We start from the raw sequence: 26,381 nt of genomic DNA on the forward strand, positions 1-26,381 counted from the left end.
CAGTGTTTTTCTTGATGCGTATTTTATCAATTTTTTTAAGTCTTGAAATAAAATAGATAACCTTATAACGAGAAACTTCAGGTGTATTTGCTTGGTTTAAGATGATTTCATTTGACATAATATCATGTTTTGAGGAAAGAAAATTATTATTTTTTGTTGCTGTTGTTATTGAAACAGATAGAAGAAAGTGGGAAGAGCTAACTTGAAGCTGCCAATACAGAATGTACACAAAATGTATGTAAAGTGTTGTAAAGTATAGATTTAAATTATTATTTAATGATGTTAAGTTAAATGGTGTGCCAAAATTAGACTTGTAATGGTTAACCAAAGCTTTAGTCTTTATTTCCGCAACCCACAACTGTGTATATACATATATATATATATCTATATATATATATGTGTATGTGTATGTGTGTGTGTGTGTGTGTGTGTGTGTGTGTGTGTGTATATATATGTCATTTGACAGCAGAGTTGAGGGGACTGAAGCAGGTCAATGCCACGCACTGTAAAAACAGACATGTGGTGCATCGTATTCAGCCAATACAAACACTGAGCACCACTAAACCAGCACAGTGTGAAGCTAGAGTAAAAGCTAAATAAAAAGGCAGGTAGGATAAAAATTAGCATAAAAACATGCGCTAGATTTGCATAGCACTTGCTAAACCTCATACACATTCAAGCTGCGCAAAGGACTGAGTATGCAACACGCATGGCCTAATATGGGCATCAGATAAACAAGCACTTTGCTAAACATGAACACAGTGGTGTTTGCATAAGTGTTAGAGCGTGAAGCAGAAAGGAACTCTGTGCTGTCAGCCTTCACCCCCCAGGCTGATTTTAACTTGCTGATCTTTATCAGTGCCGGATGTTTCATTAGGTAATATTTGGATAATTTTTTGCTGAAAAAACATGTCTGCATTTCTTGTAGGGCTGCATGATATTAAGGGGAATGTCACATTGTGATATTTTAGATTTTTGCAATAAAAGTGGTAACATTTTGGACAAAATAAGAAATATTGGTCAAAAAACATGTCACTTTGTTTTTTGCTAGATTTTTTACAGGCTGGATGGTTGACTACATTCATGGTGTCAAACACACAGGGCTGGAGTAATATCATCATGCAAAGTTATTTTTCATCATGCACACGTTTGTTTTCAGGATGTTGAATTGTGATTGGTCAATTAGGAGTTCATTTGTTTCTTTCTTCATATCTGAGGAATTCATTAGCATCTGAATGCTTTACAGTTCCTACTGGGCCAAAGAATGATTCACATACAGTACTGTGACCATTAAGTGCAAGTTAGTTATTTTTCAGGGTCAGAAAACAAAGCAAAAACTTAAACACAGAGCCTTCAATGACTAAATATAATTTTATTTTCAATATTTACTTTGTCCACTCTTGCCGTTTAGTACAGCTTCCGTTCTTTTAGTGAGAATTGTTTTTCATAGAAATCTGCAGGGATATTTTTCCGTCAGTTCAGTCTTAGAAGTTGGTTGCATTTTTTTGCTGCTCATAAACCGAGTGATCCTAAACGCATTCAATGATGGTAGTAGGTGGTCAGTCCATTGTTCTGAGACCAGCTTTTCCTTTTCTCAGTGAGGCTTCTTGACAGCTACACATCCTTTTAGACCCATAGCGCTGAGGCGTCTTCTCACAGTGGAAGGATGGACAGAAACACCTGTGGATGTTTTCAGATCTGAAGCAGCTTGATTTTCTCCTCTCTCTCAGAGATGAAAGCTTTAAGCGCTGTTTATCTGATGGGGGCAGTTTTGGTGGTCTGCCGCTTCCACGGTTGTTAGGAAACCCACTTTCTCTGTAGCTTTTAACCAATTTTTGAACTTATTTTCCTTTGACATTGCCCTTCTTTTTGCAAGTGAAGTATCTAATCTCCTCGGAAATACAGTAATTTTGCACAGTACAGTGTATTACTATAGAAAAATATAGGAATAATGTTAATAGTTCCTCAAACCAACACTGAAATATTGTTTAGATCAGGGGTCGGCAACCCAAATGTTAAGAAGAGCCATTTTGTCAAGTTCAAAAATCGAACCATCTTGGGAGCCACAACATTTTATGTCCATTTCATTTAATGTTCATTTTACTGAAGTAACGTTTCACCAGCTTAACTGTAAGTATGTCTCAGTATGTGCTAATGCACTAATAAAGGCTAAAAATATATAATATAAATGAAAACACAGACTTACTATGATCTGCTTTAAGCTTTAGCTCAGCTGTAGCCGCTTTTCTCACATCTCCAGCAGGAAACTTTTCCGCAAAAGTAGAAGTTTCTTGTAAAATGTCTCTCAACGTTCGACTTTTTATGAGGCTGAAGTTGCTTCTCATTCTCCAGCTTCTTGTTCAAATTTGCACCATGCTGCACCATTTAAGGTGGAACAGGAAAATTCGAACAAGAAGCCACGAATGAGAAGTGACTTCAGCTTCACGACTTTTTAGTGTTTGTCAGTTTCTCGTTGCAGATTAAACGTAACAGGAAACCAGCTGGAGTGATTATAAACGCAAGTAGGTCCATTCATCTCCAAATTATCCATGTTCATCTTAAATCTCTCTCTTTGCCGTTTCGTTAGATACTAGCTGCTAGACAAGATTGTTGTCTGAGTTGCTATGATGACCAGCAGTCTGTGCGCCAACCTTCAGGGTTAAAGGGTGAATCAGCAGTTCTACTTTAACTCCAGCATTTGAGACCGTTTATTGTTTAACCTGTGTTGAACGATCAGCAGAGCTTTATTTTACTGCAAAGGAGGATTATTTTATTTTTAACCTTAAAATCTAGTTCTGCTGTGGAGCCATGACAGGGCAGTAAAAGAGCCGTGTGTTGCCGACCCCTGGTTTAGACTGTTTGGTCATCCAAGCCAAGTGACCAGGCAGGCCTATGTAATGGTAGGGAAAACACTGCAATTCTAAGGATACATATTGCGATTGCAGTGAACTTTCCAGTATGTTGAAAACGCATTCGTGAACTCTTCACCTTATGTGGTTAAGACTAGGCCTGTATTATTTTTGACTAAATTACCTACACTTGTTGGATCCTGTGAGTACCTTGAGTCATCGAAACCTCTATAATTGGTCAGGATGCTCACACCAAAAAAAAAAAAAGTGTGTTTACTCAAGTTAAGCATCTGTGATTTCTTGCCACTGCACAGTCCAAAATTGATTGACCGTGCAACTGGAATGCATCTGCAGTCTGCACTGTGTGATTACAAAGCCCCTGCTAACTATGCATGGGCATGCATGGGAGGAAATGTGATGCAGGGTGGGCTGTGTGCTAAGAGGCGGTAAGGGTAAGGCTTGCGGGTGATGGTGTTGCTTTAAATGTCACGGTGCATGGTGATGTCTGAGGATTCGCCGCTCTTGACGGCTCAGTTGGCATTCGGTCTTATCTGCCGCGTGACTGTGAGGCCACATCTTCAGCTTTTTCCACATTTTCTCAGAAAGCAGAACTCTGGGCTTCCCTGCTGTTCTCCAGTTGGGCTGTTACGATTACTTGGCAGTGTTCAGTTGGCAGTTTGCAGGACGATAATGCATATTTTAAATTCTCCTGCTGGCTTCACTTACAGTAAGAAGGAGTCTGATGGACGTGTCCATTTATATGCATTTTTTGTGTTTTAAAGGCTTTCTAGCTCATCTTTTTGCCAATAAAGTATTTCGAAGGGCTATGCAGTCGTATGCAAAATGACATTTTGTTGATTTTCTGAGTCAAAGTAAGTGAACACATCTTTACAGAGCACATACTTCTGTACATTTTAATACACAATTGCTGTGTATTTGCTGAATTTAACATATTGGGGGAAATAAATCATAAATGTGGCCTGTGCAAAAGTTACGGCACTTTATATTTTGTGTTTTATTTAATTTTTTTTTCCATTATGTTAAAAAATAGATTATACAACAGTTAGTTCTGGCCACACAAGCTGATTGGTTGAGAGGCGTTGTAACTGTGCTGTTATTTCGCCATAACATCACGGTTTTTCTACTAACATGGTATCACTCCTCTGAGACGCCGTTGCTAAGCATCGAGTTTGACAGCTGTTGGTAGAAGCTTAAGCCATTTGAACGTTTTTACTTCTTACTTTGCCGCAAAGAGAAAATGGACACTTTTAAGATCACATTTGACCACCAGCCGATTTGGTCAGACTCTGAAGATGAGGCTACACTAAATTCCCAAACTGTCAGTTGGTCTGTGTGGAGCTGGAGAACGAACTGCCGGCTGTGCAGCGAGTGGGCGGAGCTCGTTACTTTGACGCAGCTTTGTATAAAAGCAATAGAACACTCGAGGTTGTGTGTTATCACGAATAACATCACGGCTGTGATGATCTACGGCGACCAAATCACAATATTCTCTGTATAACTTAAGTTTTAACATTTTTGCTTAGAAAATCAACAAAACCTAATTTGCACAGTTAAACTTTTGCATACAACTGTAAATTATTTATTGTTGTTCAGTCCATTTTTATGGTACAGTTTCTCAAACTATTCATAAAATATCATAAAATATCAGATTAAGAACTAAAAATGCACAAATATGACTGAAAGAACTGTTTACACAGTAGTGGAGAATAAAAAAAAAGCAATAAAAACAATACAGCAAGCTTTTCATGTTTTATAAAATTCAAAGAACTTTGTTTGAGCTAAACAAAGTGAGTGCATACTTATTAATATTATTTTTATTGGTTACTATAAGACTAATATGTTTCTATTCTGTGCTATACTAATTTTGGCACTATTTTATGCTTCTTGTTACATATCGGCACCGTAGAAACCAAACCTATTATCTCCTTTTTATTTAATTATTTGTTTATTTATTTTTAATCCCAGGAAACACCAGCTGCGCTTTACATTGCGTGAAAATTTCACTGTGTATGGATCAAAAGAAATGGTCCAATATTACTTTTAATAAATTCTTTTTCCTTTGACTTACATTGAAACTGAAGAATGTCTATTATTTTGCACATACAAGGTTTTGATGTGGACAAGGTCATGTGTGTCCATATGCAAACATATCTACATATTTTTTCTTTTTTACTACATTAAGTTACATTTAGTTGTGCAACACTTTAGCTAGCCCTTGTTGATTTGCCTTGACTTGATTACTGATTCTAAAATCCAGAATCAATTCAGTTGAATCACCACCTCCAGATGAATGTGTCACCATTAATTCATGCATTTTACACCCCTAGTAGCTCAGTTTTGGACCCGCAGCCACAGCGCAGTGCTCTGTATCAGAACCATCTGGAGTCAGGATTGGCTGTGAATGGCACTTTTGCAGTCATGTGATGGGTGTGAAAGCGAGCCTGTTACAGAGCTTTCAGGAGAAGCTCCGCTCCATCCAATCAAACATGCCCCCCCATTCGTCAGCCGCGCACAGTCTGCCTTTTGTTTCAGCTCTTGATGAGATGCAAGCCGAGACGCTTGCTTTTGGTGCACTGGGTGGGGGGAGGTAACAAGATGCACACTAGGGTCTCCATAGTAACCCTTATTTGGCACCACCGTCCCCATGGTGACTGCTTATTGGCGTTTTTGGTGTGCCGATAGACGCATCTCTATACCCAGGTAATGCTAAAAGGCAGAGCAGTCGGCCCACTAATGCTGGATCAGATAGCTCATGAATATTCAACAGTCTGCCACCTACTGTGTCACTAATCTTGACAAATGAGCTCAATTAAAAATAATAGTTTTGCCCACTTTTCTACTTTCCCCAGATGCGCTTGATCAGCCGAGACTTATTTAATGTCTGAAGTTTGTGTCTTTAGTTCTGCACTGGTGTACAAGGCTAATGGAGCTATTGTGCATTGTGCAGACTGCATGGCTGGATCATCACATGCTGGCTTCAAACTGAAACAAGTTGTTAAGTAAGCTTAGATAAATTTGTTAATTTGATTTATGACACTGTAGAACATGTCCTAATGGATAAAAAATGGGGAAAAAATACATTGAATAGCTAAAAAGTGCACAGTGAAATTGGATTTAGGGATACAGGATTGGAATCAGCCAAGATAGGAGCCCACAATCTGTAATAAAACAGTTTTTTATTTAATTTTGGCAGTTTTGTGTTGCCATTTTATGATGTAAGAATGTTTGGTATATAAGTTTCTAAGTTACTTGATTGATAATATTTAAATAGGCAATAATTTTAAGTTTGGCCTATCAATGAGCAAATAATCGCACTTAATTTGGTAAAAAAAAAAAAGGCTGCTAAATATCTGCCAAAAAAATCAGCCATCGGCCAGTTTGGCTGGAAACAAATCAAAATCACCTCTAATCAGAATCATATGTTAACAGATTAATTTTAAAACATTATCAAAATCAGAAAGATAGATTTAACCAATATTTGAAAGTGAGGTTTGATGATATATTTATTGCACTCCGGAAAAGCAGCATGTTTGTTTAGGTGATGCTGTGCTACTGTGCTACAGTGTCTAAACTGAATGCATTTTTAACCCTAAAGAAAAAAGTCAAATTTCTGTGCAATGCTAATCGAGATGTTGGGCTGAACGATTTGGAGAAAATATCTAATTGCGATTTTTCTGACTAATACAGCGATTGCAATTTAAATTGCGATAAGGTTCAGACGACCAGAATATCCACTTTTTCTAGCCTGAGGCTTGACCCCTGAGTGTAGTGTGCCCCGACAGCCAGTACGTTGTGGTTGTGATCTCACGACACATGGAGGTTTGCTTGCTTCTGATTGATCCAACTTATCTATAGGCAGTTCAAAATCTCCGTGTTACTAGGTTAAATTTCCCCACTTCAAACTTAAGAATTTTTTGATAATGTAGGCCATAATAAAAAAAAATTGCAGCTCTTGCGATTTGAAAATTGCACTCACTGAAATTGCGATTTATATTCGTTTAATCTTTCAGCTCTATCAAGATGAATTTCTGCATTTTATTTATGTTTATGTACCAAAGATATTGCCATTGGTGCATGCCTAGCCAAAAAAATTAGTAGTATCAGAAAAAAAGATACAGAAAACGTTGATAATATAACATTAAGGTTACAACATGGTCCTTAAGGTCCTCTTTTGTACCTTAAATAAGTTTTAAATGCACCCTGTTTACTTAGCAAATCCATATTTATCCCATTCTTTAACATTTTTAAATAGTACAAATCTGGAGACAAGCTGGGGTGTATGTAGTCAACACAATATAAAAAAATAACTGCTATGAAATATGGTACAATTAGGTTCCCTATCTAAGTAAGAAAGATGTACCCTCCCTCGAAGGTACGACGACATAACACCATTTTTAATGGGTACCATTGTTACTGAGTGCGGGAACCACTTTGAAGCAGGAATTTTGTCTGTACTTTTGATCAAAACACACAAACAAGTCTATTTGAGATTTCATAGCAACTTTAGACTCTCTTTATCGAAATGTGTGATGATTTAGGCGAGTGGTTTGCGCAATGCTAACTCTTGGGATATAAGCTTCTAGTATCTGTTAGCTTGATTTGTTAGCTTTGTTGCTCCATTACAGCAAACATAAGGCACTCAAACATATATAGGCTGACTAAGTACATTTTGGAGTGAAGGGAACATTGTATGAACTTGATTTTTCAAAGTAGTTTTTAACCCCTGAGTAAAAGAGCGATGCTAATCGGCTTCTCCTCAGCGCAGCAGCGTAGCGCAGAGGCCTCGGCCCTGCTCTGCTGCTTTGTTTCGTGACTGCTCGGTGGAAATGGGTCAGTGCTGAGCGTTTGATCTCAGTCCCATTCTGAATGTAGTGGGCCCGTGACAGAATCTTTTACATCATTTCGCAGTGGGCTGTCACGGCTAATTGTGTCTGCCTGTTGGGCGGATAGGGCCATCTAGTTTGTTTGTGTGCTATATTTAGCCCATGGTTAGCGGTGCTTCTTTCATCATCTTCGGAGTAGGTGTGGGTAGTTTACCTTTTAAAAAAAGAGGCTCAGCCTCCTCAGGCCTCTGGCTTCTTCCTGGATGGTTTTGAGACCTATTTCTGTTCCGGAGGTGTTTACTGCTTTTGCAGATTCCTCCCATTTAGGTTAATGAGTTCCCGGGTTACGTAAAACAGGCAGGAACAGAAGTAGCCTTTTACTGCGGAAACAATGTTTGCCTTCTGTCTACATAATATAATCTTCAGCCATGTCAGTGGAGACTTGACATGGTTACCCTTATGGGACACTTTGGCCATTGTGCTTCAGCCCGGCTAAATAACAAAACCTAATGAGCGCGATAGAGAGCGGGTAGGAGATGGTTCATAGAGGGGCTTCTAAAGAAAGAGAGAGAGAGAGAGAGCTGTGTCCGAGTGCGTGAGAGTCTTAGTATGTGTGAATCAGCAGAACACACACCCAGAGTGCAGTGGTTAATTAAGTGAGGAGATATTTATTTATAGCAGACCTGCATAGATGGTCAGTGGTCATGTGACAAAGACTCAGGCAAAACAATACACCCGACGTATGCACACAGACGCTGAGGGTGGACAATATGATATGTTATTGTTATCATGGTAAATTACATGTCGGTACACTTTTCTGAGTCTATCATGGTCAGTATTTCTAGAAGACTGAACAACTGCATGTATCACAAATACACAGATATAAATAGGGCTGTCAAGCAACTGTCAGTCACATTGTGTGTAATTAATCGCATTTGTCTCATTTGCTCAAATCTAACCATAAAGAAAGATTTTTTTTTTCCCCATTTAAAAAGCAGTGCTGATAGTTATGGCTACATAACTAATTTGTGGGGACCAAATAATAAGCTTCATCAGAAAGTATTTATTAGTATAAATAGTTTAATAACATTATTTTCATTGTTCGAACAAAGTGCGCCAACGTCCCGTGAGAAAAGGTGCTGTCCTGCGTGTTTGAATGAGAGGTGTGCAATCGCAGATTCTATAATAGCAACATACAGCATGCTTGCACTGATGGTTCAAATGGTCACACTAGGAAAATGCACTAATGGTGTTAAAAATGTATAAATTTATCGTGGTAACGTTACTAATGCATTAACTTCGACAACACTGCTTGTAAATAATCGTTGTATAACTGCATAAACTGCATAGTAACAAGTACAATTGAAAATCAGTCCATTATACTGTTAACATATTTTAATAATCCACTTTTTCAAGTGGTTGGTTGTTAACTTTGCCAGCGCTATATTGCAAAAAAATACTAGTCTGTTACACTTTTTGTTAGCCTTTTTTCTTAGCTTTACTGTTTTGCTTTTGCATTTTGTCCTGTTCAACTTCAAATGTCAGAAAAGTACAAATAATAATATCACGTAATGTATTGTGATTATTGTATTTCACAATACTTATACTATTATTATATTTCACAATACTTATTATAAATATCAAAAGTTCGGTATAGTACTGCAATTTGGCAAACAATGATTGAATCCTCCTCTCAACAGCTGGCAGTGAACCTCAAACAAAGAAAGAACTGAACATAATCAAACTCCCACCAAATGCACCATTGTAAATAATACTTGGTGCAAGTTTCAGGATTGCTAGAGGCTCCATTCTGTGACACAGGCAACCATGTGACACATATGGACCATTCATAGTTCAGGGTAGGTTTCAGGACAAATGACATGGTGATTAGGACCAATCACAGTCAGGGGGAGGTTTCAGAGTGAACAGCGAGGAGACTAGGATGACTCATAGTCATAGTCAAACTCAGAATGAACAACACAGTGATTAGGATCAATTACAGTTAGAAACAACACTTAAAATTAATATCAAAATCAGAATTGGGACTAGGGACATGCTCAGGGGCTTGGGTAGTCAGGTAGCTGCTTAAGGTGCCAGTATTCCAAAACCAAAATCACTATTTTGGTATTTGTTTCAATTTATTGTGGAAAGACTGTGAGGAAAATATAGAGACTAACAATTCAGTGAAACACTGATTTTGTGTTTTAACAGAACTGCAAAATGTGGTGAATTGACTCATGTTTGTTAGTACAGTGCTGCTTTTGTCTTTGTTGGCAAAAGTATATTAGAACCTCTGCTTTCAGTAACTGGTGTGACCCCTTTTAGAAGCATTGACCTTAACCAAACTTAGCTAACTATTGATCAGCCCTGCACAATGACATGGAGGAATCTTGGCCCGGTTCTCCTGCTTCAACTCTGTTATGTTGGTGGTGAACTCGGGGTCTAGGCTTTAACCAAATTCCAAAATGTAACATTTCTTCTGCCTCTTTGTAGACTAACTGGTGTTTTTTGGGTAGTTGTCTTTCTGCAGGACTCATCTTCAGTTGAGGTTTAGTTTGTGGATGGATTCCTGACACTCTCTTGTAGAATGTTTTGATTAGAATCTAGATATGCATGCATAGTCCCATCAAATGATGGCAAGCTGTCTTGGCCCAACAGCAACATAACAGCCCCAAACCGTGGTACTACCACCACCATGTTTCACAGTTTGGATGAGGATCTTATTCTGGAATGCAGTGTTTGGTCTTTGCCAAACATTACATCTCTCATTTAAGCCATAAACCATAAGTCTATTTAAGCCATCTTTTTTCTTTATCCATCCAAAATGATTTTAGTAGCTTTCAGGCTCATCATGATGGTGTTTAGGAACCTTTAAACAGGCTGCAGTGTTCTTCCTGGAGAGTAGGGGCTTTTCCATGCTATCTTTCCATATGTGCTATTCTTTCTCAGTGTCTGTGTGATGGTGGACTGATGAGCACTGACATTAGCCAGTGTAAAAGAGGCCTGTGGAGCCTTAGATTCTACCCTGGGGTTCTTTGTGATCTCCCAGAATATTCTGTGTCTTATTCTTGGAGATTTTTGTTGGATGACCATACCTGGAAAGGGTTACAGTGCCTGTCTGCCTGAGAGTGGATCAGTGAAGTCCACACACTTCAGAAATAGTTTTGGAACCTCTTCCAGCCTAATGAGCACTGGGAAATGTTTTTCTGAGGTCCTTAAAAATTTTATTTAACTGAGACATGACATGCACTAATGTGTTAAAGACCAGGCTTTGATGTTGAAGACTCCAGTTGATGTTTTTTTAATAGGTAGGTTCAGCCAGACTCAAAACTGATTGATTGAACCTCCTGACCCCAATAATCACATATACCAAACTGATCACTGAGGACATGACGGGAGAGAGCGTGGCGGCTGTTTTGCCATGGCTATATCGCTAATTAGGCTAACTACTGATAAGGCTAACTGATGTTAGCTCGGTCTGGATAGAGTGAAAATACATTCCTCTGACAAACTAACACACTGACACATCTTCGACCTGTAAGTCCTCATCAGTGTCCAGTGTTGTACCTGTTAGCTCTGTTAGCTCATTAGCTCGTCTGAGGAGGTAGCATCCGTTGCCAACACGAAAACCTACAGATTTCCCTCAGCTATTTTTGACGGTAAAATATGTTTTAAAATGTGTCCCACTGCTGTCAACTAAGCCTTCCTGTAAGAAGGTGACAAGTCCTCATCAGCGTCCAGTGTTGTACCTGTTAGCTCTGTTAGCTAATTAGCTCATCTGAAGAGGCAGCCTCTGTTACTTAGCCAGCACAAAAACCTACAGACCTCCCTCAGCTATTTTTGACAGTAAAATAGCCCAGATAGCAAGAATATATCAGTCCGTTTGCCTCTGCTGTTCCACCCTCGGACCACCCAGATTACTATCCTGTATACAAGCTCTAACTACTTTTTAATCTCCTCAAACAGATTTTAAATGCATAGAGACTTTTATTTTGGAACATAAACTAAAAATAATGACTAGGCCTGATATAAACTGATCTTATATGTTCTTATTGTTGTTGCTGACACTGAGCTAGATTAAAATTATTTACTAAACTAATTTACAAACTAGGCGGCACGGTGGCGCAGTGGGTAGCGCTGTCGCCTCACAGCAAGAAGGGCCTGGGTTCGATTCCTGGCCAGGCGACCGGGGTCCTTTCTGTGTGGAGTTTGCCTGTTCTCCCCGTGTCTGCGTGGGTTTCCTCCGGGTACTCCGGTTTCCTCCCACAGTCCAAAAACATGCAGTCAGGCTGATTGGACACACTAAATTGCCCCTAGGTGTGAATGTGTGTGTGAATGTGTATGTCTGTCTGTCTGCCCTGCGATGGACTGGCGACCTGTCCAGGGTGTATCCTGCCTTCCGCCCAATGACAGCTGGGATAGGCTCCAGCACCCCACCACGACCCAGAAGGATAAGCGGTTTAGATGATGGATGGATTTACAAACTATAACTAAATAAAGGAAGGAAAAATAAGTAAACAGGACTGTGAGTGAAAAATGAGTGATAATAAGTGGAATTCTGTCTAATATTCTGCTTGGTCACCGGTGGACCGTCCGGAAAATGCTGAGTAAAATGCCAGTAGACCGCCAGTTTTGCCATCAGCGGACCAACTATGCTCTTGCTATCAGGGATGTTTTAAAATGTGTCCCACTGCTGTCACCTAAGCCTACAGCCGTACATTAACGTCAGCCAAGGTTTTTTTTTGTCGTATTTTTTCCTTCCCTGTTCATTAACCTTTACGGATACTTGAATATCAAAATTAGCTGAAGTGCTGAAATGCACACCCCTAATTGTGACCGTGCTAGTTGCCCACCATTAATATGGACACAAAGAGCTGCAGCAGTAAGATAAATGTGTTCATAAGATGACGAACAGATGTGTGCTCATAAAGGAAGACGACAGATGAGAAAAGAGGAGAGAAAGAAGGAGAGGTATGTCTGGGGGTTGTGTTGTGTAGCGGCCTGGTGTGTGTACATGGTGGTGAGAAGATAAAGGAGAGGTCAGCCATCCAAAGGCAGACGAAAAACCAAGACTGTGTGGGAGTGGGAGACCCAGATTCCAAAGGAATTCCAGCAGTGCGTGTGTGTGTATGTGTGTGTGTGTGTGTGTATGTGTGTGTGTATGTGTGTGTGTGTAGGTGTGTGTGTGTGTGTGTGTGTGTGTGTATGTGTGGTTTTTTTGGAAGATGTCTCACTATAAACATGGCAGCTGTGCTTCATGTCACTTCTCTTTAATCCAAACCCCAAGCAGCTGGAGAAGAGGGGGAAAAAGAGAGGAAGAGAGAGAGAGAAAACGTAATAAACAGGAAAGGAACAAGGACACATACAGCACTGGGGCTGTCCCTGGATTTTCTTGGCCAAAAGGACTAAATTTTAGTTAGAAGTTGACTGGAAGTTAGCCAGCTAGCTGGGAGCTACCTCAGTTAGCTCATGTTAGTGAGGCAGCTCACATTAATGTTTGGTAAAGGTTTGTCAGTTTAAACTGTTTCAGAGGAGCTGTGCTGCATTTACATGCTTAAAGTGGCAAAACTGGATCGAAAATAACTCTTTCTGTGTATTTCAGATAACTAACTAGCTCATCTTTGTTTTTTGGGTGTAGCTAATCACATCTTTAACCCTAACCCTTTTATTTACCTTGGCTAACATCCACTTGGCTAACAAGCTTCTTTTGCCCAAGCTAAGGTTTTACCTGCTAGATAGCAACAGGATAGCAGGCGACTGTTGGCCCACTGAAGGCAAAGCTGGCAGCCCCCTGGCTTTTGGCCAGCGTTTTCCAGGCAGCACACTGGTAGTTAAGCAGAGCAGAGTGTTGGTCAGAATTCCCCTTTTTCATCGCTCATTTTCCACTCACAGTCCAATTTACTTATTAATCCAATTCATTTTCCTTCATTTCTTTATTTCATTATCCTTTGTAAATTAGTTTAGCAAATAATTTTAACTTTACAACCGCTAATAAAGTCAGTTATATAGCTGTAACCCATATAGCACAGTGTCAGCAACAGCATTTTCAATGAAATCGTTTTTTCCTCTCAATTGTTTGTAATGTGTTTATTTTACAAAAAAAGGCTGTGCGCATTTAAAATCTCTTAAGATGATTAAAAACTAGTTAGACAGTGCAGGACAGTAATCTCGGTGGTCCGAAGGTAGACCAGCAGTGGCATCCAGTCTTTGGGGTGCTGACCTTTTCAAGCCAGCAAACCAATATATCGCTGTTGTTGGAAGAAAACCTCGTATCTCCAAAATGGTAACTTTACAGGAGAAGGAAAAAACCTACTTTACTTTTAATGGAAGTCAATGGAACCAGACATCTTTGCAGTTCATTTTGGGACGTTTCTTTTGGTCCATTCATCATGAAATTTACAAACAATGTAAAGGACAACAGACATTTTCAAATTATGTCAAAAACTGGAAAATGACAAAAATGGAGATACAAGGTTTTCTTCTGACAGCAGCGATATGCTTGTTATCTGGGGGGCTTGGTCTGTGGGGCTGAGGCTAAATATTACTGGAAATATCTACTTATGACTCACTTTAAAAAATAAACAAATATGTAAATACATTAATAAAGAGGTGGAAGAATGCAGTGAGCTGACAGAATCATAGCCTACCAAGATTGCTATGGCTGATTAGCATCTGCACTGCATGTATGTCTCCATGATTTCTTCAACCCCCAGTTCTGAGACGGAATCTAACACAATCCTCCTCTTTAATGTTTCAGGCCGACTCCGCTAAGATTCTTAATAGGCTTCTGTTTAGCCATGGCTTTCAGAGTGAAGGTGAAGGGTGTTTCGTTGCTGCTCAGGGCTGTTATCTGTGTCCTTCAGGCAGATGAATTGACCAAGGCTTTGGTGAAAGGTCTTTGGAACATAATGGACGCAGCTCTGGAATGCCTCCTAATGTTACAAAGAAGCAGCGGTCTTTCTTTATGTGTATGGTATGTGTGGGCGAATGGCCGTAGGTGTTTTATCCTCGCGGTTTGTATATGTGTGTGTGCTCATCAGTACCTGCTTGTCTCCAGATGTTTAGGAGTGTTAGTGTGCGCAGTGCAGGAGTGGGGAGTAATGTGTGTGTTATGACTGCAGGCTCTCAGAGTTTATATGTGCCTCCTGCATGCTTCCTCCCAGTCCGTCCGCAGGCCTAAAACGCTCTACAGTGTTCTAGATGGGCCAGTAGATTCCAGATTTATGTCAGCTTTTACATTAGATGTCGGAAAATGTGTTTCTCAGGCTTTAAGATGCACAAAAGTGTTAATGTTTGTCTCATAATCTTTTTTTTTGCTATATTTTCTGTCAGTGTGTAGTCCATGTTCTGCATCTACTCTGATTGCTATCTGGCTTGAGACCATTCTGTTGCAGCGCGAGACAGCATTTGTTGCTCAACTGTGGTCATACTTGCTAAACAGATAAAGCCATGGTGCAGCCTTCCATGCATGGCACACCTAAACTGAAAAGATTCTGACCTTGTATTTAGGCCCACTTTTAGCTGGCTAAGTTTTAGCCATTTTATTAATTTAGCAAGAATAGATTTATATGCTGTAAATGTCCAATTTCTCCTCAGACGTGGTCGATCAGCCAAGATATGTTAGGTGGCCAAATTTTCCTTCTTTAAGTTTGGCGCTATGGCACTAACGGTGCTAATAAATACAAGAAGTCAATAGTCACCCAAATCCTTTCCATAAATACGTCCCCAAAACGTCTCTCAACCTGCTCAAATCACACCCAGGTCTTCATTAAGGTTGCGCAGACTTGGTTCAGGATGCAGTATGATTTACCACTACCTCTGCAACTGTTTGAGATGAGGCTCACTTTTCTCACTTTCTTTTCTACTTAACCGCTGAGTGCGTTAACATGCACTTAATAATCCAGTAACTGCAGAAAAACCAGACAGACTGTGCCAATAACTGCCAATAAACTCACAGAAGAAGACGTGACGTAAACGTAATGTAAAACTTCATACTGCGGCTTTTTTTAAAAACATTGCGCCACTTTACCTAAAAATATATACAAACATCATCTAGAAGATGAAGAATATTTAAATCCTTCATTTCATCAAGCATGTATTTGGTTTCATTGTCGCTCCAGTAGTGTTTTGCTGCGTCTTGGGGCAACGCTTCTAGCTTATTTCCGGTACTGCAGCGTTTTCAACCATGCGCAGACTGAGAAATCCGAAAGAAATCAGAGTAAGAGTTTACATGCACTGAGAAATCTGATTACTGAGCTAAAATACAGCTCTCTCTATCAGATTTCTTAATTGGATTTCTAGACCTTACTCCAATCTAAGAAATCGTATGCTATTTACATGGCCATTTAAATAATCAGATAACTCCAGAAATCCGATTATGATTGAATTATTGAATGCATGTAATGTGCTTCAGTTTTACAGCTGATATAAGACACAACAGCACTGTTTATTACGACAAAATCAAGTTTTCACAGCTGCATCAGAGAAGATTCTTATCCACACACTGTAGGAACTGCTCTGAAACTACTAAGCCCCCAGATCCTAAAACTTTTAGCAAATATTTTTTTAAATATAGTTTAGAACACTATAGATGTCTGATCTGCTTAGATCTTTATGGAGATTAAACATAGAGCCTAATACTTACATCTGTAATCTGATGCAGTATGACGTACTGTTATCTATAAAGATGAACAAAAATTATACCACCACTGAAAACAGTAGTAACCGCCATCTTGAAGCCAGAATTTTGCCTGAACTCACTACACTGTCTTCTCATGTTATGCTAACTCAGAACGGACATATTCATCACAGTGCAGATAAACACTTCACCCAGCAGGCCCCTCTTCCTCAGAGCTGACAGTCTTGTGCTGCAGAGGGGTCGTGCGTTATACTGCAGCTGGTGTGTGTATGTGTATGTGTGTTGGAAACAGGAGTGGGTGTGATCCGGTGGTCTCAGATGGGCCTAGTCGATGACTCATGACCACATCAACATGATGCTCATCAGTGTCTCCTCGTCTCATACTGTCGTTCCCATGGTTACCCCTCCTCTTCGTCCCCACACCCTCGCCATTCTGACCCTGTTCACTGAGCCCCGGATGCGTGTCATCACTATATGTTTTTCCATGTCATTCGATAGCGTTAATTAATTATATACCCAAACCAAACTGGTTCCACGCTGCAGAGCCTGCAGTTTTTTGCCACAATCTCTTCTTGTTCTGAAATCTTTCCCTCATCTTTTTTTTTACTTTCTATAATTTCAGTACTGAAAATAGCTAGCTAGCTAGCTCCCCTGCTTGGACAGTCTTTGTCAACTCATAAAGTCAGATCACATGTCCAAAACTACCAATTACTACCAGTTGTTTGGAGGGGCGCTCAAACTTTTTGTCTTAAGGGGGCCAAGGTTGAATACCGGTGGTGAGCCAAGTAGCAAAAAGACAAAACGGCTAGCTGGCCATTCCTTAGCCTTACGTTTTTTGCATTAGCTTTGGCTGACAACTTCTAATCTGTTTGAATTTAACTGAAAAATTAGAATTTTTTTAGCCTAATTTAAAACACAGTAGTTATAAATGCTACAGCAAGGACATGCAGAGCACATTAAAGATGAGAAGATATTGCTTTTCTGTAAATCCACAGACACCTAGATGAAGTTTCCTAAACTTTTGTCCATGTACTCTTTGAGTAACTTATGTTTCAATTAAAAGTAGGTTTGTTTGGCTTTGAAAAAAAAAATATTTTATTTTACATTGTTTGAGTAGTGTCACAATAAGGAAACGTGTGACACATATTTAGAGCAAAAAATGACATTAATGATGGATCAACAATAGCATTCATTTAATAATATTGCTACCACTGCCTGATACTTTCCGTTAGCTTGTACAGAACCACATATGTGTTGTTATATCTGCATTGACAACTATGTGGTGTCAGGGGTCATAGATTTTTAAAAGATACGCCAAACCTCAGAACGTCGAATTTACCGCTTGTATTCATGACCTTGTCAGCCATTCAAGTGAAGTTTATTAGTGGTAAACTCTCAGTTTGAGGTCAAAAGAACTGTCTAAAAATACTATAACATCTTCCTCCCCTTCTAGCATGTAAAAAGTGCATATTGTGACCTACAAGGGGTGTAACGATACGCAGATTTCACAATAATATTGTATTGTCTTTTTTGCCATACATGACCGTATGTTTCCAATACAGAATTCAGAAGAAATGCTAACATAAATTTCATGTTTTTTTTTGTTTAGTTTTTTTATTTTTTATTTGTTGGTAATTCTCTTTTTTTTGGTAATTCCCACTGTTGGCTACATATTAATATTAAATGAACTGTTTGGGTATAAAGTGTGGCAGTTACTTTTTGGCTGAAATGAGTGTGAGAGGAAATTTTCTAACGTGACTCCCAGCAAAGTGTGGAAACCAGGACTCTATACAACCAAATAGTGGCACAAAATCGCTATAAACTTCCTTTTGGAGTTATTTGTTGCACCCGTTCAGAATCAGTGCTTAGCGGCTGCTTGAATCCTGCGGGTAGAAGTAGCTGCTGAGACTCCACAAGGCTGAAGTTGGCTTCTTATTCAACAGCTTCTTATTACAATTTTCTTTTCCACCTTTAAATGGAGCAGCAGAAACATGTAAGTGCTGTTTTATTTAAGGTGGATTGAAAAATTTGAATAAGAAGCTGGCTAACTTTTTCTCCTCGCTCTGGTAACTGACACATTTGAGTGATGTCTTCACGAGTGAGTTGGTATATTTGAGGTGTTAACGTGGGTATCTGATGCTCAGGTTGAGCAATGTGGCCACACCGTCAGCGTTCAGTCTATCACTCTTTTCACACTCTGTTTCTTGGCTAATCAGCCATTCAAGGTAGGCAAACCATCCCTTTTTTTCCAGTTCTGAGAGCTGCGCAGTGGAATTTTTACATTTGCAGTTTTCACTTTTAGGAATATTATGGACTGTGTTAAATAGAAGTATAGAAACCATTTCTATGATCTTAGACTCTGAGCTCTGTTTTGTCCTGCATGTAAACGCAGTGACTAAAGCTTTGTATTATTTGAGAAATGTTGCTAAAGTTCTGCCTTTTCTATCTCAGAGCGACGCAAGAAAACTTGTTCATGCATTTGTTACAAGCAGAGTTGATCACTGTAATGATCTTCTTACTGGACTTCCTAAGAAAACAATACATCCTTTACAACTCATACAAAATGCATCAGCATCCTAACAAAAACTGAACAGAGAGATCAGATCAGTCCCACTTTAAAAGAACTACACTGGCTGTCTGTGTCATTTAGGATAGATTTTAAAGTTCTGCTGCTAGTTTTTAAGGCTCTGAATTACCTTAAAGCACCACTTACATCACAGAGTGTCTGTCTGTTTATGATCTTAGATCTGCAGATACTGACCTTCTACAAACACCTGTAAAATACAGAAAACATTGAGAGACTCTTTCAGTTATTCTGCTTCTAAACTGTGGAGCTCAGTTCACCTTTTATTAGACAGTCAAGCTCAGAGCTCACTTTTAAGAAGAATCTAAAAACGTATCTCTTTAACTTTGTATTTAATTAAAACTCTACGTCTCGTGGTTTTTATCTTTTAATTTGATCTGCCATTTTCTTATATGATTCTGTAAAACACTTTGAGCTGCCACCAGCATGAGAAGTGCTATGTGAATAAAAATTATTATTATTATTATTATTATTATTGTTGTTATTATTGCTGGCAGTATACATTTTATGGCATGGAATCTAACTGTATTCAGTTAGACATTGATTGATACTTATTTTTGTTGCTTTATCGCCCAGGCCTACTGGAACGCTGAGAACCAAAGAGCAGAATGATGTAATCATTTTATTGAAAATAACTGAAGCACACATTATCCATTTCCCAGAAATGTTTTAATAATTATTGTTAGTGTTTTATCTCTGAGTCTAGGGCCATGTTTTCTTTACCTAAACACTGAAGAGGGCTGGACCCTCGTATGGAGCCTATGCTTTACTCACACTTCTCCGTCTATAATAGGCTGCTCCGTTACTCCGTGGGCGGTTTCTGCGCTGTGCGAGGCTACGGGGGAGTAAGTGTTTCTATGAGCTTGTTTTGCTTTGAAGGAAAAAAGAGATGTGCTGGCCTCGGTGGTCTGCTGTGAGCAGTTGGTGAGGTGGGGAGAATGGAGAGAGACTCAGAGAGAGAGAGAGAAAGAAAGAGAGCGGAAGTCTGACATTTACAGTAATGCAATCAGCACATTACAGTGCAAAGTCACGGTCTTGGTTGATAACAGTCCCTTACACTGACCGGTTTGTCCTTATTTACAAACTCCAAATATAACTCCAGTATAACTGATTGAGTTAGCGAAGCCTTCGTGAGCATGTGAACGGGGGAATCAGGTGGATATGATTAGGGTTGGAATAAAACTCTGTGGGAGAATGACCAGGAGCATGTGCTGACCTCAGCAGCCTGCTGTTGGTGAGGTGGGGGCGAGAGACAGAGGGAGAGAGAGGGAGAGAGAAGGGAGGCCTTTGACATTCACAGTAATGCAATAAGTATTAACATTCAGACTGAGATGATGAACCCAATCACTTTTATATGTTCTCTCTACTTTTGTTTTTACTCGTTTACAACAGTTAAATGTGCAGAGGCTGGCTGCCCTTTACTCTAAGTAACAGGTTTTGCTAAACATGAGCCCTTTTTTTCCTTCTTCAACGTTACCATTTCCGATAAATGAGGCTTCATATAAGAAAGGGCCCACATTCTACAATTTTCTTGTATTTTATTTTTCCCTGAGCTCTATTTATGACATTTGTGTACTTTTATGTACCAAAACAGTCATCATTACTTTCTACATGACCATTTTCCAACCTATCTTTGTCTCTTAGGTTTAAACAGGCTTCTTTGATACTGTATCTTTAAGGCCGATATATATAAATGACCTCTGTTCTGATTGGCCTCTCTGTCCCAGATAACAAGCATATATCGGTCTGCTGGCTTGATAAGGTTGGCACCCCGCTGACTGTCTGTCACTTCTTCTCCACCCTCGGACCACCCGGATTACTGTCCTGCATGCAAGCTCTGACTAGTTTTTGATCTCCTCAAACAGATTTTAAATGCACAGAGACTTTTATTTTAGAAAAGACAAATATTACAAACAACTGAGAGAAAAAAAATACTGCCTAGTATAAAGTATAAAATAGAAAATGTTGCTGACACTGTTTTCGATTAAAATGATTTGCTAAACTAACTTATAAAGTATGAGTAAAGAAAGGAAGGAAGGAAAAATAAGTAAATTAAGTAAAAAATAAGTGAATTTTGTATAATACTCTGCTCAAAAACCGGTGGGCGGCCCGGAAAACACTGAGCAAAACACCAGTGGACCACCAGCTTTGCCCTCAGTGGACCAACAGTGGCCCACTATCCACATGCTATCAGGGGTGTTGTTCAAAAAGCGGCCCAGGTTGAAACACTCTTTACAATTTCAGTGTTGAATGCAACAGTGGATTCAAAACGGGCTGTTTTTGCAGCTGAGTTATATATGTGCTGTATAGACTGAGGAGCGAATGGTACATTTTGAAACATTAACAATGTTTACATGTTACACAGAACCCTTTTATTTAAAAGAAGTGAGTAAAATTCAGTTTAATCATGATATTGGCATTTTAACTGATGCCCAGTGTCGATATCAGGCCGATACCAGCACAAAATTGGATACTGGAGAGGAAAAAAAATCCAACCTAACTTGAAAAATCACAAAATTGCTTGTAGCACAGCATAACAAAGTACAGTAGGCCATATAATAATAACATTAGCCACATGTAGCTTAAAAATAACAGAACACCACATAGCGTAGTTTAGCAGTCCAGTTAGTTATTTTTAATTAGTCTAATTTTGTACGGTTGTTTGTGCACGTCAGCACAGTGAGTTTTTTTGTGGAAGAATTAAACTCAGAAAAAAGCTACATTTTTGTCTACGTCATCCTACAAAACTCCTCATGCTAATGCTATTGGGTACTTCTACAGCTCCTTGTGCTAATGCTGTTGTGTATTCCTACACAACTGTTAATGCTAATGCTATTGTGTGTTCCTAGGCAACATCTCCTGCTAAAACTATTGAGTAGCTCCTTGTGCTAATGCTAATGTGTATTCCTGAACAACTACACATGCCAATTTATTGTGTATTCCTACACAACTCCTCATGCTAATGCTATTGTGTATTCCTAACTCCTCGTGCTAATGCTGTCATGTATTCCTCATGCTAATGCTATTGTGTATTCCTAACTCCTCATGCTAATGCTATTGTGTATTCCTAACTCCTTATGCTGATGCTATTGTGTATTTCTACACAACTCCTCATGCTAATGCTATTGTGTATTCCTACACAACTCCGTATGCTGACACTGATGTGTATTCCTGCACAACTCCTCATGCTATTACTATTGTGTATTCCGAACTCCTTATGCTGATGATATTGTGTATTCCTACACACCTCCACATGCTAATGCTAATGTGTACTCCTACACAACTCTACACGCTAATGCTAATGTGTATTCCTACAACTCCCCATGCTAATGCTGTTGTGTATTCCAGTACAACTCCACTTGTTAATCTATTGTGTATTCCCACACAACTCCACATGCTAATGCTATTGGAAGCTGCACGCCGCTTGATGTACTCGGTAACCCCTGGCTCATGAGGGACAGTCTTGTGGCTGTGATGTGTTCTGCAGCCTCTGCTCTCCTTTTCCCCCGCACTCGTTCTTTTCATCTTTCCCACAGGACCCTCTGCAAAAGTGAAAACATGTGATGCACAATGTTGCCTTTGGCTTTTTTATCCTCTCAGATGCAGAGATTCAAAGCCTTATCTCCTGTCTCTCTTCATTTTCTCTCTTTCTCTCTCTTTTTTCTCTAACTCTGTCTCTCTCTTGTCTCTTTCTCAGTGGAGGCCGTTGTGGAGTTTGACTACCAGGCCCAGCACGATGACGAGTTGACCATCGCCGTCGGCGAAATCATCAGCAACATCAGGAAGGATGAGGGGGGCTGGTGGGAGGGCGAGGTGGACGGCCGGAGGGGCCTGTTTCCAGACAACTTTGTCAGGGTGAGATATCCCCTCTCTTGCTGACCTTTTGACCTGCGTATGACTAGTTTATGATTTTTTTTTTTTCAGGTTATGTTGTTTGGTGTATGTGGCTTTTCCATTGAAGATGCAGCTTTCCTATCCCTTGCAGTGCTCTGTATGAAATCATCTCATATTCTCGGCAGCAGCTTATAGAGGACTGAAATCACACGTTTGATTTTAGTCTGATGTTCTGGTTTCATTCTTTGGCCCAGTCATTTGACTTGATACAGAATCCAGAACGATGCTTTATTCATTAATTTTTTTAAATTTCCAAACCAAAAGTGGGTGTGGCATAAACCAGAAAGGAGTGTGAGGTAGATCTGTTATAAGCATTCCTGTAAGTAGCAGCAGGTGGTCAGAAGAGGGTGGACGCTGTTCTCTGCCAGGTACAACTAGCAGTTCCACAAACATATACTGAAGTTTGTTCATTGTGGCTTTTATTATTTGATTCATTGTGAGAAGAAAAAGTGCAGCCAGCAGTCTGTCAATGAGTGCGTTTACATGCACTCAATTATCTGATCATAATCAGATTTCTGCAGTTATCTGATTGTTCATGGTCATGTAAACAGCATACTCCGATTTCTTAGATCAGAGTAAGGTCTAGAAATCCAATTAAGAAATCCGACAAAGAGAGCTGGATTTTAGCTCAGTAATCAGATTTCTCAGTGCATGTAAACTCTTACTCTGATTTCTTTCGCATTTCTCAGTCTCAGTGCGTATGTACGAAAACAGACGGTGGTACTGGAAATAAGCGAGCGGTGTTGCTGAGACGCAGCTAAAAACGTTTGGAGCGACACTGAAACCAACTACATGCTTGGTGAAATGAAGGATTTAAATATTCTTCATCTTCTAGATGATGTTTGTTCATACTTTCAGGTAAAGTGGAACAATGTTTACAAAAAAAAAGACGCAGCATGAAGTTGGAGTTTTACGTTACGTCTACTCACAGAAGAAGACGTGATGTCAAATTAAAATACAAGGATCATATCTGCATGGCGAGCAGGCCTGTTTGCGTTAGCGACTAACAATGGAAAAATATAATTTAGCTGTGTAGTTTAGATGGAAATGCAGCTCATCTGTTCAGTGAATGGTGTTTATTTTGCTAAACCAAACAGAGCTCCCTGAAAAGCAGACGACAGCTGCTTTTAACTTTTGACTACAGGTAAATGTTCCCATATTTTTTACTTTTTTTATTCAGGCAGTACCCTCTACTTTGTTTTCTACTGTGTTTTCTCTTTTTCAGTCGTGATATAAATGGGGAGCGCAAACATCATCATGACAACTGATCGATAAGATGTGTTGTCAGCTGTTTTTTATTATTGTCATCAATAACATTGATCAGTTGTTGCAGCCCTGATATACTGGTAATAAATACTGTTAGTGTATTACAGATGTTTAAAATTTCTGTTTATCCCAGCCTGACATGGACTGCCCTGTTGTGGCTCCACAGCGGAATTAGATTTTTAGGTAAAAATAAAATAATCCTCCTTTACAGTGAAATAAAGCTCTGCTGATCATTCAACACAGTTTTAACAATAAAGGGTCTTAAATGCTGGAGTTAATGTAGAACTGCTAATTCCCCAACATTTAACCCTGAAGTTGGCGCGCAGACTGCTGGTCACCATAGCAATGCAGACAACAATCTCGTCTAGCTAATAGCTAACAAAAAGGCAAAGAGAACGATTCAAGACGAACATCGATACTTTGGTGATGAATGGACATTTATAGTCACTCCAGCTGGTTTCCTTATATGTTTAATCTGCAAGGAGAAACTGTCAAACACTAAAAAGTTTCTCATTCGTCAGCTTCTTGTTCAAATTTCCCCGTTCCACCTTAAATGGTGCAGCGGTTACATTCTGAAGCCTCAAGCACCATTTAAGGTGGAGCGGAAAAAATTGAACAAGAAGTCGCCAATGAGAAGCGACTTCAGCCTCAGCAGAAACATTTTACAAGAAAATATTCTACTTTTGAGGAAAAGTTTCCTGCCAGAGATGTGAGAAAAGCGGCTATAGTTGAGCTAAAGCTTAAAGCAGAGCAAAGTGAGTCTGCGTTTTCGTTTATATTTTTAGCTTTTACTAGGACGTCAGCACATACTGAGACATATTTACAGCCAAGATGGTAAAATGTACATAAAGTGTTGTGGCTCCCAAGGTGGCTTCATTTTTGTTGAAAGGACAAAATGGCTCTTCTTAACATTTGGGTTGTGGCACCTGAGCTAAACTATATCAGATTCTTTTCTGATTACAGAGAAATGCATTGAAATTATCGCCTGTGGTATTCAACTGAATGAGACAGATGCAGTAGATAGCGATTAGATTGAAAAAACACTGGAGTACTTCTCTGAACACTCCAGTCCTGTGTTCGCTGCTTGACTGGTTTGTATCCCAAGGCTCTGGGCCCAAAGGGCTAAATTACAGTAGGTGGGTTAGAGGCGAAGTGGCAATTTACTACCATGTATGCATCTGCAGCTGACAATAGCAGAGCTATCAACAACACCTTGCTTTCTGGGTGTGTGTTGAATGCTGTCTGTAAGAGCATGGGTGGTTGAGTTGCAGCGCTGCAGAATGCAGAGCACTGATGTGAACAGGATGCTGAGCTTGTTGTGTAAAGGGTGGTGATGTGTTTTCTGCGTAAGGGAGTAAAAGTATTAATGTTTTCAAATTACTTGCTGGACTTACAGTGTTGTCCTGATTAGAGCTGGGCACCAAATTACAGGCTGAATCCGCTAAGTCACACAAATTCAATGCTATTCATTCTATACCAAATTTCAGTTCCTGGCAAGTCAGTCGTATCAGCATCAGTAAGCCAGCAGACATGCTTGTTATTGGCCGTCTAAATAACATTCTGTATGCATGTTTTTAATGTCAGGGCTTCTTGATCCCTTGCAGTCAATAAGTCTACCCACTTCTACAGCCTCACGCTCATTTCTGGTTTAAGCCACGCCCACTTCCAGCTCATTTTTGTTGAGGCCACACCCACTTTCAGCTAATTTCTTTTGTTTAAGCCACCCCCCTCTTGTAGATCATTTTGTTCAAGCCACACCCACAGTAAGCTCGTTTCTAGTTTAAGCCACACCCACTTCCAGCTCTTGTTTTTTGTTTAAGCCACACCCACTTCCAGCTCATTTCTTTTGTTAAAGCCACACACACTTCCAGTTCATTTTTAAGCCACACCCACTTTCGGCTCATGTATTTTGTTTAAGCCACACCCACTTCCAGTTCATTTTTTTGTTTAAGCCACACCCACTTCCAGCTAATTTTTTCTTTAAACCACACCCACTTTCAGATTGTAATTTTAAATAGCCCTTGTCATAAATGGAAACACAAAGCAGTCACGTGTGTTGAATTATACATTGTTAAATATGTTATGTATTAATTTATTGCCTAATAAACCATTAAAAATGGCATAGAAACATCCCTAAATCTCAACACGCATTAAGAATGCGAGGATCTATGAATATACATGATTATGCAAATTGTAAATGCCCCTTTGCTACCCTTTTTCTAAATACTGCCCCTTTCCCCCACCTCCCTGCACACCGTCTCAAGCTATTTACAGACTGAACAGATTAAAATAAAGCACAGCAGAAA

The 26,381-nt window shown here is 39.5% G+C and overlaps 1 protein-coding gene across 1 annotated transcript in view; it reads left to right on the forward strand.

Annotated features, from left to right (window-relative positions):
* sh3kbp1 (SH3-domain kinase binding protein 1) overlaps positions 1–26,381 on the forward strand; it is a 118,398-nt gene that overhangs the window by 12,050 nt on the left and 79,967 nt on the right. The window contains exon 2 of the mRNA XM_036558108.1: positions 22,613–22,770. Within this exon, the coding sequence (XP_036414001.1) occupies positions 22,613–22,770 (158 nt within the window). The remainder of the gene's footprint in view (positions 1–22,612; positions 22,771–26,381) is intronic.

The sequence above is a fragment of the Colossoma macropomum genome, unplaced genomic scaffold (genome assembly GCF_904425465.1).
Source record: "Colossoma macropomum unplaced genomic scaffold, Colossoma_macropomum, whole genome shotgun sequence".
Taxonomy (NCBI): Eukaryota; Metazoa; Chordata; class Actinopteri; order Characiformes; family Serrasalmidae; genus Colossoma; species Colossoma macropomum.